The sequence below is a fragment of the Peromyscus eremicus genome, chromosome 1 (assembly GCF_949786415.1).
Source record: "Peromyscus eremicus chromosome 1, PerEre_H2_v1, whole genome shotgun sequence".
Taxonomy (NCBI): Eukaryota; Metazoa; Chordata; class Mammalia; order Rodentia; family Cricetidae; genus Peromyscus; species Peromyscus eremicus.
In genome coordinates, this window is record NC_081416.1 from 8,828,330 (window position 1) to 8,847,056 (window position 18,727).

The 18,727-nt window shown below is 48.6% G+C and overlaps 1 protein-coding gene across 5 annotated transcripts in view; it reads left to right on the forward strand.

Annotated features, from left to right (window-relative positions):
- Xpnpep1 (X-prolyl aminopeptidase 1) overlaps positions 1-17,833 on the forward strand; it is a 52,184-nt gene extending 34,351 nt beyond the window's left edge. For all 5 annotated transcript variants that reach the window (XM_059256643.1, XM_059256627.1, XM_059256648.1 and 2 more), the window contains 12 exons: positions 2,401-2,611; positions 3,906-3,995; positions 5,098-5,148; positions 6,319-6,377; positions 6,499-6,576; positions 8,430-8,501; positions 9,840-9,900; positions 11,307-11,376; positions 12,243-12,416; positions 12,806-12,882; positions 13,585-13,683; positions 17,310-17,833. In XM_059256643.1, coding sequence (XP_059112626.1) covers positions 2,401-2,611; positions 3,906-3,995; positions 5,098-5,148; positions 6,319-6,377; positions 6,499-6,576; positions 8,430-8,501; positions 9,840-9,900; positions 11,307-11,376; positions 12,243-12,416; positions 12,806-12,882; positions 13,585-13,683; positions 17,310-17,438 — 1,171 coding nt within the window. In that variant the 3' untranslated portion in view covers positions 17,439-17,833. The remainder of the gene's footprint in view (positions 1-2,400; positions 2,612-3,905; positions 3,996-5,097; positions 5,149-6,318; positions 6,378-6,498; positions 6,577-8,429; positions 8,502-9,839; positions 9,901-11,306; positions 11,377-12,242; positions 12,417-12,805; positions 12,883-13,584; positions 13,684-17,309) is intronic.
- The last annotated feature ends 894 nt before the right edge of the window (positions 17,834-18,727 follow it).

Below are 18,727 nucleotides of genomic sequence, written 5' to 3' on the forward strand. Positions count from 1 at the left end.
GGGCTCAGGCTCCCCTTTCTAGTCTTCACCCCACAGTTATGGCAGTATGGTTCCTTTCTCCGAAACTTCCCCCTTCATCCTTGCCTTAACAGGTGTTTATTTTTATCCTGCCTTCCCGCTAAACCTCCAAATGTCTTGAAATCTACAGAAGTATTTATAGTAACAGGAGACTGAGAAATAAGTAGATGAGTCCAGCGGAACAAAGCTGGTATGAGGTTCTTCAGGTTCCTGTTGCGGTCTTGTCCAGGCCATGTTTGATCTCAGGTTTCCTGGAAGGCAGTACAGAGGGGCCACACAGGCTCAGCCTGTAGTTCTGGCCCCAGTCATTTCAAAGGTCAGCAGTGATGGGGGAACCCCTGTACTTGGCTCTGTGGACTCGTCAGTTTTATCAGTCAGAACATTGCTTATAGGCTTCCTGTCATTGTTTTTCTACTGTGTGAGGTTCCAGTTCTTTTCTCTTGTGATAAAACACTGACCAAAAGTTACTTAGGGGAGGAGAGGACTTAAATAACTTACACTTCTATGCCATAGCCCATCACTGAGGGGAATCAGGGCAGAAACTCAAGCAGGAGCTTGAGGCAGGCTCTTGCTAGCTGGCATTCTTATACTGCACAGGACCACCTGCCCAGGGAATGGTGCCACCCACAGTGGGCTGGGCCCTCCTGTATCCATTGAAAACCAAGACAGTTTCCCAGAGACTTGCCCATTGACAGTTTTTCTGGACAGTCCCTCTGAGCCAGTCGCCTTGAAGTTGATTTTGGATGTTGGATGATCTAGGCCATGGTGTCATTGGAGACCTTTCAGGGGGGTCTTGGCTGGTCAAACCGTATTAGCCTGGAAGCAATCCACAGATTCTCATCTTCTGTGGAAACAAAAGCAGAACCTCTTTTCCAAAGCAATGTATCCTTAGACATAGATTTTGAAATCAAGGTATTTTAAAAATATACATACTGACTTAACTCAGCAGCTTTTACAATCAAATGTCTCTGCAGTTAAAAATCCCAAAGACAATATAATCTAGACTCTCTGTGTAACATCCATCTTTGCGTGGCTTATTTTTTATATTACCTTTACTGTCTCTTTAAAGACTTTATTTTTTTTAAACTATTTCTTTATATAACTGCCTATATTCATTTTCTTCTCTCTTCCAAGCCTACATACATTTTTACACACACTGTAAACCATTTAAAGTCCTATTCCATCTGAATCTGCCTTATTGTGAATCTGTTGCTTTAAACTGCAGTGGTCAGTACTGAGGCAGCAGCCTTGGCTGCTGACTCCGCCCATCTCAGCTTTTCAACATGTGGAGATAATTCACTGCCAGCTCTGGGAGCCATGCTGTCCGCTGACTCTGGGAGGCAGTGGGTCTATGCTTCTATCAAAGCATCCTGTAGCCCAGAAACCTCTTTTTTTTTTTAAGTAACAAAAGCTCTATCCACCACACACCATGTTGTGCGGCTTGCAGAAACTTCTGTGTAACTCGGCAGGAATCCGCCATTTTGTAGCTCCAGCCTGCATGCCACAAACTGGCTACAGCCAGGGACACATCATTGTACGTAGGCCCACCATGAGCCACATGAACTAGGAAGGTGCTCTTAGCTACATTTATAATCTCTTCTTAAGCTCTCTCAGATTTTAGGTGGAATCTCTTGTCACCATGTGTGGGAGCCATTTATAGCTGAAGTTTTCCTGTGTCCCACCTGGCCCGTGGTCAGGACAAGTCTCTCTCACCTGCCAATCCTGCAGCCTCTTGGACCCAAGTAAACACACAGAGGCTTATATTATTTATGAACTGTATGGCTACTAGCTCAAGCTTATTACTGACTGGCTCTTACACTTAAATTAACCCATAGTTCTTATCTATGTTTAGCCACGTGGCTTGGTACCTTTTTTCAGTTCTGCCTTCACATCTTGCTTCCTCTTTGTCTGGCTGGCAACTCCTGACTCAGCCTTCCTCTTCCCAGAATTCTCCTTGTCTGCTTATCCCACCTATACTTCCTGCCTGGCTACTGGCCAATCAGCCTTTTATTTATCAACCAATCAGACCAACACACATTCACAGCATACAGAGTGACATCACCCATCACAGAGAGGTGTTGGTGGACAGGGCTACAGACAGCTGGACAGATGTGATAGGGTGTGGCTGGAGGTCTCGGATGTTAATGGAGGTGGGGGTGGGGAGAAGGGACATCAAAGACAATGGCCAGTTGCTGGCCTGGGGAATGGGACAGATGACGACAGTGTTTACAGGGACAGGAGATGCAGTTGGGAGGGCAGGGCCGGGGCAGGCCGCGGGGAAAGAGGAAAACCTGTTTGATTCTGAGTGCCAGAAGATATGAGCCTTGTGTGTGTTCACCTCCTCACGTGCCCCCTTTTGTGATCCACCCCTGTCCCCGGCAGGCTCTTCATTGACGGGGATCGCATCGATGCGCCTGGTGTGAAACAGCACCTGCTCCTTGACTTGGGCCTGGAGGCAGAATATAAAATCCAGGTGCTTCCTTACAAGTCCATCCTGAGTGAGCTCAAGACGCTGTGTTCTGACCTTGCCCCAAGGGAGAAAGTGTGGGTCAGTGACAAAGCCAGCTATGCTGTGAGCGAGGCCATCCCCAAGGTGAGTGGCCTCACTCTGGCCCCTTTGTGGTTCTGATGTCGTACCCAGCGGGAGCAGAGGCATGGGCTCTGAGCTGTGGTCTCCGGGTAAGCCCAGAGCTAGAGTGCAGTATCTGAGACTCTTTGACCTGTGTAGGTCCATGTCTTCCAGGGTGTGGCATGAAAGATGATCTTAGGTGGTACACATTAGTACTTAGGCTTATTTAAATATGTTTTAACAGCAGTTACTGTAACTGAGGAAAAGCTCTAAGTAGTGTCTGAGACGGTGCTATTGTGAACATTCTTTCAGATGAAGTACAGAACGAGTAAGGTGTACCAGGGTGAAGGCAGCACAGGAACCTAAATGTTGGGGTACACTTCCTAGCACATACCTCATCTCTTTCCCCAGGTTTTAGATACAGAAATTCAAGGCCCAGAGAGGCTAGGGAGTGGAGGATTTGTCTTAAGATCACATGGCAGTGACAGTTTTGCCCTTCAATGAGTCCTTGCTGGGCCAGGCTAAGCCAACAACTGTTGTTTCACATGAGTTAGAGTCTGGGGCAGGGCTAGAACCCACATCCCTTCAGCTGGTTGTTCTTCTGTCAGGCCCTGGGCTCTTGGTAGGTAAGTGGGCTTTGGCAAGCTGAGCAGTGGACTCTTGGCTAGAGCCCAGATCTAGCTCATCAGCATTCCTGCCGCTGTGCACCGTGTCTCTGTCTGGCCACTCAGTTACTCAGCTGAGCGTCCTTGACCCGAGCAGGGGTCGCTCTTGCTTTCTGTTTCCTGAGGTTTGTGTTTGAGGAGGGCGGTGTGGGGAGATTGTGCACCGTTTGAGAAGCTCTGTGCATGTGTCCGGTGTGCTGAGGGCCTTCCTAGTCACCCAGTCACACAGGGCTGGGTTCTCCTTCAGCTGCCGCGGTGAGGCAGCCGCGAGAGTGACCACAGTGACAAGAGGCAGAGAGGAGGGTCCTTGTGCAGGTGTTTGTGTGTTACTCCAGCTAGAGAGCTGTTCGGGTTAGCTCCGAGAGGACAGTGAACTCACCACAGCCACGAACGAGGCTTGGAGAGCAGCCCTCTGCTGTGACAGGCGGGCATCGGCAGAGTGCGAGTAGAGGAAGATGCCCATTTGATGTACTGAACTTACTGGGGTGAGCTCAAGGGAACATGCTCAGGGCGTCAACCGAACTGGGAGGACTCCAGGCTCAGGGGACCACTGCCGGGTTCCCAATGGGAGCTCTTCGAATCCTTTGCCTCCAAGTGTGTTCTCCTGGCGCTTGAGTGAATCCTGCTTCTCATCTTCCTGTGCCTTGCCCCAGGATCATCGCTGCTGTATGCCTTATACACCCATCTGCATTGCCAAAGCCGTGAAGAACTCAGCTGAGTCGGAAGGCATGAGGCGGGCCCACGTGAGTCGAGCTGGTGCGGGAAGTAGGACGGGAGGGTCAGCAGGGCCTGCTCTCCCCTCACCTTGTGGCTGGCACAAGTTCTGAAACTCACTGAGCCTAGGTCCTTCTGGTCTTTCAGAGTTAGTGGGGAATGAAATAAACTGTTTTGTTGGGCATGCAGGCCTGGAACCTTAGCTGCTGGGAACCTGTTGCAGGAGGATGTGAATTTTGAGGTCAGGATCAGGTATATGGTGGAACCTGTCTCAAAAAATAATAGAATTGGATGTGTTAAATTCTTTTTTTTTTTTTTGGTTTTTTTGAGACAGGGTTTCTCTGTGTAGCTTTGTGCCTTTCCTGGGACTCACTTGGTAGTCCAGGCTGGCCTCGAACTCACAGAGATCCGCCTGGCTCTGCCTCCCGAGTGCTGGGATTAAAGGCGTGCGCCACCACCGCCCGGCGGATGTGTTAAATTCTTAAGAACTGTAACACAAAATACAATGAAGGAGGCTGAAGAGATGGCTCAGTGGCTGAGCACTTGACTGCTCTTTTGATTTGATATGATTCCCAGGACCTAACCTACGCGCCATCTCATAACTCAGTATTCCCAGTCCAAGGGGATCCGACACCCTCCTTTCAACTCTGTGGGCACTAGGCACACATGGTGTATAGCCATACATGCAGGCAAAACACCCATACGTGTTAAACACACACACACACACACACACACACACACACACACACACACACACACACGCGTGCGCGCGCGGAGGGTGGTGAGGCTGTGGTGTAATGAGTAAGTTAAGGCAGATGAAGCATGGATCTGAGGTTGGCAGAGGCTGACCCTAGCCTGTCGTTCCTGGCCCGTGTAGGGTGGCATTCACTGGTGAGAGGCGCTGCCTGTGTGTTCAGGCCGGGCCACTCCTGACTGCCTCGGTTGGTGAGTAGCTGGGCGGCCTGTTTTCTCTCCCAGTAATGGGAAGGGCCACAGAAGGCTTCCAGGAGCGTATCCTCAGAGTGGAAGCCTGAGTGCTGTTGGCTTCTTTGGCTCTGGGGTGCAGTCCTGGGAGGTGGCCGCAGGACTGGGCTCTGAGTTTGGTCATCTGACTCCCTGTTGTTTGCACAGATTAAGGATGCCGTTGCCCTCTGTGAACTCTTCAACTGGCTGGAGAAAGAGGTTGGTTCTTACCCTTGTTGAGCACGTGGCTGTAGAACACTCCAAGATACCAACAGACCTTAATACAACCGTGGCCTCCCCAGGGCTCCTATGGCCTAAGGCTTTGGTTGGTTTCAGTGTTCTCTTTGGCACTGTGTTCTGTAACTTCGTGCATACATATATTGATAAATTCTGTGGGAAAGAAAGAAATTCCATCACTGTGGCTCCTTTATGGTAGAGAGTGGAATTTCAATGGAAGGAAAAGTGGCCCTTCCTGAGTTATAGGCCAGGTAGCTACACTAGAAGTAAGCTCTCTTGGTGTGTTCATTTTGAACTTCAAGCCTTTTATACTTGAAACTTTTTATATTAAATTGACCCTTGGCCATTAATTTCTTGCCCAACCATACCTGGAGCTGACAACGGTTAGTTTCTTTGTGCTGCGATTAAACAGCGCCACTCTACATTTAAATAACTAGGAACAACTAGAGTTGGAAAAAGGGGATTATACTAGTTTCTTCTAGTAGGAGCATTTTTTCCTCCATACTTCCAGCTGTTCATCTTTGTAAATTCTTTTTGTTTTTCTTGTAGTGTGCAGATAGGCTTTTGTGTTTGGGTTATATACTAGTTTCTTCTAGTAGGAACATTTTTTCCTCCATACTTCCAGCTGTTCATCTTTGTAAATTCTTTTTGTTTTTCTTGTAGTGTGCAGATAGGCTTTTGTGTTTGGGTTATTTTACTCTTAGGATCATGTAGTGTGAGCATTGTGCATATGCTTCGCTGTCTTAAGAGAAAATCCAGGTGGTGATCGCATTGCATCCAGTGGCCAGATTGTTTTACTTACGTATTCTTCCTGTTTTTGATTGTTAGGACCTATTTTTATTCCTCCAGGATAATTGGCTTTAGGATAGTTGTTTATAGGGGATGCTTTTGAAATTTTAAACTTAGATGCATTACATTTTGGGAGATTTGGGGATGTAGTGCTGTGACAAAATGGTTCAGGGCAAAGTTAAGTGACTAGAAACCCCTGTCCTTTAGATAGCTTGGTTAAGAGCCCCCACCGTTCCCTCCTTATTAGAGAGGAGACACAGTGTATCCTGACGAGGGGGCCTTTGGGGCCAGCATCAAATGTTCACTCGACATGGCTGAAGCCCGAGGTTCTTTGTGATGATTCATAAGCACTTTCTCTTGTAGGTCCCCAAAGGGGGTGTAACTGAGATCTCAGCTGCTGACAAAGCTGAGGAATTTCGAAGGTAAGTGTTTGTGGAGAAGACCTGGAACTGTGTGCTGATTTCTTGGCCTCTGAATGAGCTGGGAGGGCCCTGACTCCTGCCACAGTGGAACCCTTGAGCGACTCTGCTCTGTCTGTTACAGGCAACAGGCTGACTTTGTGGACCTGAGCTTCCCAACGATCTCCAGTACGGGACCCAATGGCGCCATCATTCACTACGCGTAAGGCATGCGGACGGACAGAGGAGGAGCACAGGCCTGGCTTGCGTTGCTTCCACACAGCAGCCTGAGCGGGGAGGCAGTTTTCCCAGAGCCTTTGTGCCCACCACTGTGTGTCTGTGGAGACTGAAGTCCTCAAGCCTCTGCCTTTTAGGAGTTTCCTCTTACTTGTTTTTTGTTATTATTGTTAACAGTTTTTGAGATATATTCTCACTCTATAGCTCAGGCTGGTCTGGAACCTACTACATAGCCTGGGCTGGCCTCCACTTTATGGTGATCCTCCTGCCTCAGCCTGAGATGACAGAGATGAGCTCCCACACTTAACCATATTTCCATACTGAGGCTCAGAAACTAACTCTATAACCCTTGTATCTTGACTGATTTCTGGAGTTATCTTTCCTGGTGTCAGCAGGCTTCTTGATGTCCTGATCTATCCTGTATGAGCACTGCCAGCATCCAAAAGTGCTCTGCTAACTGGTGGGGTAGCCATTGTGGGTCAAGAGATGCTGGGTAGCAGAGCCATGTCTCCCTGACTCTCGGGCTTTGAAGCCAGCATCCCAGGCTAGTTTTTTTTTTTTTTTCCCTTCTTTTCCTTTTTACCATATGATCTGTGAGAGTCCGTGGACCCGCAGAGCTGAGCCTCCCTGAACTCTGAGATGAGGGGCATTGTTGTACTTGGGATCTGAGCTCTGCTGGTGATGTAGGAAATGTAGTCAGGTGTGGACATCAGCTTACCCAGCTCAGTGCGTGCTCTCTCTCTCTGTGCAGGGCATTTGCCACCTGTCCTCTGTCTTCCAAGTGCAGTAAGGGGAAGGGCATTCAGACTGTCTGTGTGCTACAGTTGGCGTACACTTTTCTCCTTTTTAAATGATTGCTTTTAGAGCTGTTAGTCGTGGGGCAGCTTTCAAAGCTGTGTGGGGGAGATAGTCGCAGATGTGTCTACCACTCTCCTGCTCCAACATGCAGATACCGAAGGGATTTCACTTTGACTCGGATGATGAATTCCATGGTGGATTTTTTTCTGTATGAGTAGAGCAATCAAACTTTGAAAGACATTTGCTCCTCTTTCAGCATTTCCTCACTGCAGGCTGTTAGAGGTCAGCTTAGAGGCCGGGCCCGTGTCTGATTATCTTGTTATTGCTGGAGAGGGATTGGTACCTGCAGTGTGTCAGCTTAGACTGCTGTCTTCCCTTTGGACATTTCCAGCACACTGGTACTGTCTAGAATATGGGATGGGGAAGGTAGGTCACTTTTCACAAAGAACCTCCTGATCTTTGAAGAGTTTCCTCACCCACTACTTTCCCCAGGGCAAGGTAGGGTCTCTTAGCACAGAGATTCTTGGGAGGGTCTGGAGCCCCAAGACTAGTGAGCTTGCCATGGACCTTGGCTGTTTACTTCCCATCCCTGGAACCCACGCTTAGACTCACTGCTTCTTCTGTCAGGGTTTTTATGTTGTCTGTCTGTCTGTTGTTTGAGGTAGGGCCTCCCTGTCGCTCAGGCTTGTCTTAATTTGTGGTCCTCCTGCCTCAGTGTTCTGAGGATTGCAGCCACACTGTGTTCTGTCGATTGTTCTTTTAAAGTTCTTTCAAACACTTTTGTTCTAGACACCAGCACAACTGATCCTTTTTCTGTTTTACTTCCTTAGTTGGGAAGCTAGGCTGCAGAGTCTTTGAATGGTCTACAGAGCAAGTTTTAAGACAGCCAGGGCTTAACAGAGGAACCCTGTCTTGAAACACCAAAAAAAAAAAAAAAAAAAGAAAAGAAAAGAAAAGAGTAGTTTACAATATTCAAACCCTCTCAGATTTGCCAAGTGATCACATTTTTGGAATAACTAATTTTTTTATTAACTTTGTTAGGCCGGTCCCTGAGACGAATAGGACCCTGTCCCTGGATGAGGTGTACCTCATTGACTCGGGTGCTCAATACAAGTAAGTAAACCAGGGCTGCTGTAGAACTTGAGACTGAGTTCAAGGCCAAAGTTTGAGGAGGTGGATAAGCTGTGCTCTGGCTGAGTGCACCCAGCTGCTCACCCATCCCTCCGCTCTGGCTGAGTGCGCCCAGCTGCTCACCCATCCCTCGCTGGCCACTGATGGATGGTTTCTGTCTTGTTTTCTTTTTTGACCTCTCATTGAAAAAGCCCAGTTGTGGCTGTTCCTATGAAGGATGATGGAACCGTGCAGTCCTTGGCTGTAAATTGTGAAATAAGAGCTGAAGGAAAGCGAAGCCTTGGGAACCTGGGAAGCTTCCTGCTCCATCCTAGAAAGTGGTTTGCCAGCTCCTGCTTGGAGCTGCCTTGGGGCCCAAGGAAGTAAGGGCTAATTTTGAATGTGAGGGTGTGAAATGAGGGCCTGCCCCTCCACTTCTGAACTTGTCTTGCCTCTTTTACAGCTATCTACTTTAGCATTTTTTTTCCTCAGAAGAAAGCTGGACTTCGCTCCCATCTCATTGCTGAGCCCTGAGAGGAGCCAGAGTAGATAGTGTGCACTGTGTGCACAGAAAGGCACCTTTCCCACTGAGGCTGGAGGCCAGTTATTACACGAACTCAGCCAGTTACTGGGTGACTCATCTGGCCTTGGGCTGCGTGGGGATCTCCTGATCATAGCATAAATTCCCCTCTCTTCGGAATGTTATGGGAGGATCCTGGAAATTGTATTTTTGGTGTGATTAATGTAAACTAGTGTATGTTAAGAGAGGCTTCTGGGTAGTTTTAGGGTCTCGGTTCAGTAATCCCTTTGCTTTCCAGCAGCAGGAAATGGATTTTGCCTTTCTTGCTACAAGTACTTGCTACAAGCCTCTGTGTACATGGACTTTGCCCTCTTCGTCATAACCTGGTGATGGCTGTCTCGTGAGGTAGCCTCACTGTACGTACCAAGAATAATGTATGTCAGGGCCCATCCAGTCCTACTCTATCAAGCCAATTTTACATTCACACTTTGCCTTATTCTTTATAACAATTTTATTGAGACAGAGTTCACCTACTCTAAGTATAAAATCAGTTTTTATGTATATGTACAGTTGTGCAGTCATTGCCACAGTCAGTTCATGGGAGTGTTAGTACAGATACACCTTTCCAGTTCTCTAGGAGTCGGGCTGATGGCTCAGATGGTACCTGCTCAACCTTTCAGGCAAAGCGGTTTTCCAAAGTGGCTGTTTCCTGTGCTGTTCCCACTAGCGCCATGTTTATAGTTCTCCATGTACCCATCTGTTTCATGGTTGAGAAAAGGTTACTTTGACCGGAAAAACTTTTTTTTTTCTACTTTTGAAAGGGACGGAACCACAGATGTGACCCGGACCATGCACTTTGGGACCCCTACGGCCTATGAGAAGGTAATGTGAAACAGAATCTCCAGGCCCTCTCTGCCTCCTTAAAAAGACATTGCTTTTCTCAAAAGGGGTTGCATAAATAAATAAAAATTATAAGTGGGTAGTAAAACGCTCATTTTTGTGGAGTCAGGCTTATCGGCTTTATGAGATCTGTGTAATTAATTACTGGTGGGTAAGACATTTGGAGGAAACTTAAAAGCATGCTGTTAAGGTCACTTCAGATAGCTTTGGCTATCTTTCGAGGGAGGGGCCGTGAGAGGCGCGCTTTGTCAGCAGTGTCTGGACTCTGAAAGCCCTCCCCTTTCTCAAGGTCAGCATCCGCTTTACAGCTCCCTCTCAAGGGACTGGAGAGATGGACACTGTTCAGTTTCTGCTCTGACCAGTTAGAAAGGTAGCGTAGAGCTGTGAGGCAGAGCGCTCCCTGCCAGGGGTCTGGACCCTGCTTAGATCTCTGCTGTACTGACTCTGTGGCCTTGAACAAAGTGTTCATTGTCTGTAAATGTGGGCACAGCAGAGGCCACCTCCTGGCGGCACATGAGGCTCTGGGAGCCTTGACAGTCTGCTCGGGCAGCACAGGCTGGGTCTCAGAGTGCTGTGTCTGTCTGAGGGAAAGGGTGTTACAAGGTGGCTGGAGAGCTTTCTTGGGCTTGGTGCTTTGGCCTTGCTAGTTGCAGCCACCTCTACCTGGGAGATTTTGGGCCTTGTGTGCAGGATCCGTTTACTGTGATCAGATAGAGGATCGCGTGTCAGTCCTTCCTGGCCCCTCTGCAAGCCCCTGGCCTTCAGGGCAGTAGGACTTACCCTGAAGATTGCATGGTGGTGAGAAGCCCAGAGGCCTGGCTGCCACCTATGAATGGTGGCTGGCATGGTGCTGAGGTGTCTCTGTCATGAAGGTTTGCAGGGCGTGCTGACTATTGTAAATGTTACTTCATCTCACATCTTCCTGACAGCGTGTCAGAATGCTTCAAGGGAGGGCGGGGGTGATCATCTTTCTCCTGCTGCTTTAAGTTTAATTTCAAGGTTATTCTGGCAGCCCGGCGGCAGTGGTGCACGCCTTTAATCCCAGCACTCGGGAGGCAGAGCCAGGCGGATCTCTGTGAGTTCAAGGCCAGCCTGGTCTACAGAGCGAGATCCAGGACAGGCACCAAAACTACACAGAGAAACCCTGTCTCAAAAAAACAAAACAAAACGAAACAAAACAGGTTTTTCTGGCAAATTGGTCTGTGGCTGGGCTTTTTGGGTGTTTTTTTTTTTCTTTCTGTTTTTGTTTTTGTTTTTGAAGTCACCTTGATGTTCTCTGTAGTATTGCCAGACACTTTAACAGGCAAGGTGTTTTGAAGTGCTAGAAGACTGCGTGGGGTTAAAATGCCTGTCTCCTGCAATCGCCTTCTGGGTTTTTTTTTTGGCAGGAATGCTTCACATATGTCCTCAAAGGCCACATAGCTGTGAGCGCAGCTGTTTTCCCGACGGGAACCAAAGGTAGGTGGTTTGTTCTGTAACATGGCAAGCTCATGGTTTAAACATGTCTAAGTTTGGGTAGAAAAAAAATGTATCCTCCATTTTGTTTTGTCAGTCTTAGTCCAATTCTGGCCCAGCTAGGCTATGCAGGATACTCCATGGAGTGAGTGCCCCTCACCTTGCCCCCATCCCCAAGAGGCAGGCTTAGGGTGGTTCTCGGTGTCAGTTCTGACCAGTAACAGAAGTGGTTGACATGTGTGGTGCAAACTGGACACAGAGGCCTCAGGCCCCAAGTGGGGAGCCTCCCGTCTGTCTTCGGCATGGGACCAGCACCTCCTCTGATGGCCCTTGTTGGATTTATGTTACTGGGATCCTGACTTGAGATGTATTCGGCTCCGAGTACTGGTGGATGGGGCGTTGGACTACAAGTTGCAAGACCCAGGCCTTGGCTCTGGCCGGTGGGCACTTGCTTACCTCCCTTAGACTTGGTCCTTTCATCGTTCATGCCTGCCATTCTGCTCGTAGTCTGGTAAGACTCTCGTGCTTGGAATTCTGAAACCTTAAGCTCCCAGGAAGGAATGTCCATGTCACCCACTGCAGCCTTGATCTGCAAGAAGGTGTCTATCCCCCAGCCTGCTGGTGCAGATGATCCCCAGCTTGCTGGTGGAGATGATCCCCAGCTTGCTGGTGCAGATGATCCCCTGGCTTTAGACTGAGCTCCGACTGGCTTCTCGGTATTTTCGGGTGTTAGAAAGTTCTTCCTTGTGCTGAGCTTAAATCTGAACTCTTGAGTAACTTTCGGTTTCTGTTTCACCTTCTTGAAGTCAAACATAATCCTCTAATCTCTAAAGTGCTGCGCGAATATCAAGTGCCCCTTTGTCTTTCAGGTCACCTCCTAGACTCCTTTGCCCGCTCAGCTCTGTGGGATTCTGGCCTGGATTACCTGCACGGAACAGGACATGGCGTTGGCTCTTTTTTGAATGTTCACGAGGGTCCTTGTGGCATCAGCTATAAAACGTTCTCTGATGAGCCCTTGGAGGCTGGCATGATTGTCACGGATGGTAGGTGTTCCTCATGGACGGGGCACATGGGAGATCTTTGATGTTTCTTATGTTTCAGTTATTTTAAAGGAAATTGGTAATAGCTCTCCCCTCCTTGGTCATCTTGAAATGACAACAGCCTTTTTCAGTTATCAGAGTGATTTGGGTTCATTTTAGAAAGGGTAAAGGTCTGGATAAGAGTGTAAAAATATGGTCTTTTATAGACGTTTTGTTTGTCTTCAAGGTCACACTGGACACACTGTATCTGCTCTCTTACATTACCCAGTGTTTGCAGACTGACCTCAGTGCTGCATCACTGTGTCCTGTTGGTACACAGCGTGTGTGGGTGGAGCGGGCCCTGACCCCTCTCTCCTCCTGTGGGCTGCTTCTCACTGAATTCTTTGTTCTAGAGCCTGGGTATTATGAAGATGGGGCTTTCGGGATCCGCATTGAGAATGTTGTTCTGGTGGTTCCCGTGAAGACCAAGGTGAGTGTTCATGTATTTGCTTAAAGATTTCCTACTCTTATTGTGGGAAGATGCATATTTGTGTCTTTGGAACCAAAATGTGCCATAGTGGGACCAAAATGGAGCTTCCTTCCCCTCAGACCAGGGGTTTTACCAGAAGCTTCTCTCCTCTGTAAAACCAGGAAGGGACAGGAGGCTGTAGCTCAGTGGTGGAGTCTTGGCTAGGCACAAACGAGGTCCTGAGTTCTGTCTACAGCACTGTCAAAAAGAGAATAATAATAAAAAAATCATAGTGAATGGATGAGCATGAGATTTGGGCTGTGTGGGTAAAGACACCTGCCACCGAGCCTGGAGACCTGACTTGGATCCTGGGACCCACATGGTGGATAGTTGTCTTCTTACTCACACAGACCCAGAATTGGAAAAAAAGACTTAGTAAGTAGGACAACATAGGCCACTCGGCTAATTGATTTGGATGGTTGATACCAAGTAGAATCTCAAGAACCCAAACTAGAGATTCCCCAAGTCCGGACACCCTCACAGTGCCGTGGGAAGTGGTGTCAGCTGCACTTGTGTTTCTTGGTTGAAGATGGTGTCCTGCTGTCTACTGGTCAGCTCTCACATACACACTTCTCTGAGGGGCGCCGGGCTTGGTGGAGAAAGCTCAGCCATTCACTGAGCTAAAGGGGACTGTAACCTGCTGTTTCCTCTCTTGTCCTACAGTATAATTTCAACAACCGAGGAAGCCTGACCTTTGAACCTCTGACTTTGGTTCCCATCCAGACCAAGATGATAGACGTGGATTCTCTTACTGATAAAGAGGTAACAGGGAGTCTTGGGGTGGAAGTTTGGAGGAGATGTTAGTAAGGGATGGAGACTATCCCCAATTCCATTCCATGGTTCCATTTAGAGTTCCACTTCGTCTGAAGTCCTCTGGGACTAGTAGCCAGTATGTGCTGGGCTCTGAGCAGAGGTAGTCCTATTCCACAGGCTGGGGGCCCTAGTGCTCATGGGTAGGCACAGTGGGCCATTGCTTTTCAAGAGAAACAGCTCCACTCTTCTGCTCAGGTGCACTGAGGCAATGTATCAGCTACTTTTGTGTTCTCAGGAGCTGACAGAAGCAGCTTTTGGGGAAAGGTTTGCTTTGGCTCAGTTTCAGGAGATTTCGGGTCATCCTGTGGGGAGGGAATGGAGGAACAGCTCCATGAGTGAGAGGAACTGAGGCCGAGTTTGTGACGGCTGGAATGTGTAGCAGAGGTTTTTCATGTCTCAGTGGACCAGGAAGCAGTGAGGAAGACTAGAAACAGGGACCAGTCCATGACCTTTGAAGACCTGCCATTAGTGACCGACTTCTGCCTGCTAATAGACCCCACCTCCTAAAGGTTCCATAGTGTCTGAAAGTAACGCCACCTACTGGAGCACAAACAGTCAAAGCAGGAGCTCGTGGGCTGCATCTCAGAGTCCTCTTGAGCAAACATGGATCCATTTGTCTTTCCTACAAAGAGCCAGGTGGATGTGAGGCCTCGTGGCCATGCAGGAAACATTAAGGCAGCAAGAAGCAGAATCTGTCATGAGCTCAGGTTCATGTAGTTGAGTGAGGTTGTCCTAGTCTGTCTGTTATGGCTGTGGTCACCTTGTGTGGCACCGTGAGGTTCACTTACCAAGCTCATAGGGCTAGAGGTATCCAGACCTTTCAGGTGGTACAGTAAGTCCCCAAGCCTCTAGGCCAGAGAAGGTGGCAGGCCAAGGTACCTGGAGTAACGACTGAGGGACCAGGGAGGTGATCAAGGTCAGGGAAGAGACTAGCTAGGACCTGGACAGGGCAGGAACAATTAGCCAGCCAGAGCAAAGCAGGTTTTAATCTAGGAAGTTGGAAGCCAGGACATAAGCTCCGTGGCGAGGTACAAGTCCCAGCGAAAAGCAGGTGACTGATGGGAACACTAGGCAGGAAAAGCACAAAGACACCGTAGGAAGAAGACGGTTGGCACCTGAAGGAAGCCACTGGCCCTCCCAGGGCGCTGGTGACTTCTGGTGCCGGGTGGATCTGCTTGTGTCTCCTCAGCACTGAAGAGGAGGGAAACTGAGGACTCAGATGCTCTCCAGGGAGGCTGTAGAGTGGGGTTCACCCAGCTAGAAGCCTCTTGTGTGTTTCATTGAACATGTGGGTTACTGAGGAAGCTCATCCACTTCCTGTTTAGCTTAGCTTTCCTGTGTGCTTGGGCACCTCTCTCAGATTATGGTGCCTTTGGTGCAGTCAGCATTTATGTTTACCGAACACTTAAGGGGCCTGGCCATCCTGGTTTGTTCATTTCGTGGATAGATTTAGAACAGGATGCTCAGCCTCACAGCAGCCTGGTGTCCTGTGTCCGTTTAGTGGGAAGAGAGCCCCTCTCCACCCCACCAGAGTAATGCTGTGGGAGCAAGGGAGCATGAGCACAGGATGGCGTGAGAGCCACCTGCTGAGAAGCTTTGTGTCGCACAGGGACCTGTGCCTCCTGTAGCATCCTTTGCTACACTTCAGGGCCTTATCAAGGGCTCTCGAAAGCCCAAGGCTTTAGTTTACGACCGGGAAGTAGGTTACACAGTTTCCCTGACCGCATGTGAATCAGGAGATATTTGTCCCAGGTGATGTTCCACTTTATTTAGGGAAGTAGTGCATGAGGAAAAGGTAAGCAAGGCTGTTTTTTCCTGAAAGAGTTTTACTAGTAAGACTCACAACCCACTTTGTGAAACTTGACACAGACCACTGGGATCTGCCATGTCCAGTGGCTATTTATATACCTTGCCTGGCCAAATCACCGAAGGATTATTTTGGACAGCTACCCTTTCTTTGGGTCATAAGCAAGTTTCCGTGGATATAGTGTTTGACGTATCAGGCAGAGTACTGTCTCACTATTTTAGCAAAAGGCCCCTTTCTTGTATAGCACTTCATAGGCTAGGACACCATTTTTTCTGAAGGAATGGTCATAGCTCAAAATGAGGTTTGTCCTCTGTTCTTTTTAAAATACCTGATCATTGTACTTTAGTATCAGCGTGCTCTTGACTGTCCCTTTAGGGGTTCTTTGGAGTAGGTCTCCCTTTTCTCACCAGATGGCAGCAGAGGACCATAGTCTGATTTGAATTCGGTCACCTGCAGACATCAGGGCCATGGGTTATTGCTCAGTCCCTGTTGAGTCAGTTTACATTATCTTGTCTCTCATCCCTCAACCAACAGGGCGTTAGGAGTGCCCCTTTGCCCAGGGTTGCCACAGGCTCCCCGCCCTGTCACTAGTGAGCTGTTTCCACTGCTGGCAGCCTGAAGCTCCGCTCGGCTTTGCTGCAGGCACAGGCACACAGCGCTTCGCTGGTTTTTGACACCCTCACCAGCACTTCCCCAGCTCGTAGCAAGGCTAGTTTGCTTTTATCAGTGGACACGAGGGCCCTGGCTCTGTCAGAGCCTGCCGACAGCAGCACCCCATCCGTTACCTTTGGTTTATGTGCCCATCTCGGTCTCTCAGGCAGGCTTTGGTACCTGGTGCAGACTATTCCCAGAGGCCAGCTCCTTTATGAAAACACAGCCTCCCTGAGTAGCAAGTTGCTCAGTTGCTACAGCCAGACCAAAGGCAGTGCTAGTGTCATCAGCCTTGGTCCCGTTAGGCGTATGGTCAAGTCCATGCTATGGACATTGTCCTCACTTTCTTCATTCCCTTTTCCCACCACTCCCAACAGGAGGGGATTTCACTCTTGGTGCCCGACACAGTCCTTCTGATAGCAGGTCTGGAGTTAGCAGTTCCCAGGCACCAAGTTCTGCCAACATCTACTGATTAACCCTTTTTAAAAAACTCTGTTCACAAGGGGCTAAGAGTCAAGCTTGTGTCCAGCCCTGCTCTGAAGAACCGTAGTCCTTGACCACCAAAGGCTTTGTATCCTCTAGACAACTGCAGACCAGAGCCACCTGGGCTTAGCTGATGCTCATTTATCAGCTTTAGTGGCTACAGGACAGGAAGCTGAGGAGCGTCTGGTCTCAGCAGGCATCTTTACAGCTGTCAGAGTTTGTTCAGGTCGGTCAGTACCCTGAGCTAGTTTGGGTTAGGTCCACATGGCCTGGTAAGGAGCTTTTAGCTTAGTGACCTGATCAGTGGATGTGGCTTCCAGGTGTCCTGACAAGGGGAGCCCTGGTTACAAGCTGCTTGCCCTCAAGGAAGCCTAGTGGCTTGGCTTGCTGCCAGGTTATTTTTGGTTCCCTCACAGCCATTGCTAGTTCAAGTTGGCACACTACACTCTTCAGGGATCGTTTCACCAGAAGCAATGCAGCCTGTCTGTTCCCAGGGAAGCAGACAGGAAATCTAGGAGCAAAAGGACAAGGTTTGTGCATCTTTCCTCTCAGCTGTGACCTTAGCACCTGGGCCTCTCACTGTTGGCCTGTGTAGCTTTTCAGTAACAGTATGATGTCCTTTTCTTCCCTGCAGTGTGACTGGCTCAACAGTTACCACCAGACCTGCAGGGACGTGATTGGGAAGGAACTGCAGATTCAGGGCCGCCAGGAAGCTCTCGAGTGGCTCATCAGAGAGACGGAGCCTGTGTCCAAGCAGCATTGACACCACCCTGCACTTGTTTTGTAGGATGCTCTGGGGGAAGGAAGAAACACGGCAGACCCTGACTTCTTTCTCCTTACCTCTTCCTCCCGACTCCCCTTTTTACTTTTAGACACTAAGAAGAACTGAAACTCTTCTTACCCACTTTGATATTTTCTTGCAAAGTCTTTTATGAATTTTTAATTGTTGAGAATGAGCCAAGAATAAAATTGCTATACCAGAAGGAGGGGCCCCACAAAGCTGAAGACTTGAAAGGGAGGCACCCGTGCCCTCTGGCCAGTGACGGTGAACACTGAGTGCTCCACGATGGTCTCGTTCCAGGTGCTAGTACATCAGTCACGGCCACCTTGATGTTCATGAGACCCTCTTCCGATCAGTGAATAAAGACATCAAAACTCTGCTCTGTTTCGGCCATTTCTTTCCCCAAGGTGCTGTCTCCCAGTAAGTCAGGCAAGCTGATTTCCATGGCTGCTGGTCAAGAAACACACACAACCCCCCAACCACACAAAACACAAACAAAAAAAAGACCAAGGAGTCAAAATATGCCCAGACTAAGCAAAGGACACTGAAAGTCTGCAGAACGCCATTGAGTTCACTTTGTGTTGGCCAGTGACTCGGCATGGGCCTGCCTGACGTGTGGTTACTATGCCCAGAGAGACTCCATTAGAGAAAGCTGGTTTTCCCTTTCCCAGTGGGTATCAATCGCAGATAGCTTCCTGGTTAGGGGTGGGAGCCCATGTCTACTTCTTCCTCTTGGTGCCAAGACTTCATCTGGCTTGAACCTGTTGCAGGTCCTGTGCATGCTGCCATAGTATCTGAGTTCATGTGTGCAACAGACTGGTAATTTAAAACAAAATCTAAGTAATATAGGAAAAAGTGAAGTCAAACCATTGTTCCGTTAACACCAACTTTTACAGTTGCCCACGTCGTTCACTGAGTTCTTCGGTTTCTCACATGACATCCAGTTGCTATCTTGTCCTTCATTCTGTCTTCAGGATCCCTTAAGCATTTCTTGCCAGGTAAGTCTAGTCTCTCTTTAAATCTGTGACTGCCTTAATTTCTCCCTTCTCAAGAACAACTTTGCTTGATGGAAGTTGACTCATTTTTCTTTTAGCATTTAGGGTATGTTGGCCTCTTGCCTTTTGCCTTCAAAAGTTTCTCATGAGAAATGTACAGATAATCTTACTGAAGGTTCCTTGTAGCTGATAAGTCACTGATTTCAAGGATCTTTGGAAAGATTTGCTTTGGAAAGTTAATAATGTGTCATAGTAAGTTAATCTTATCGGACTTTA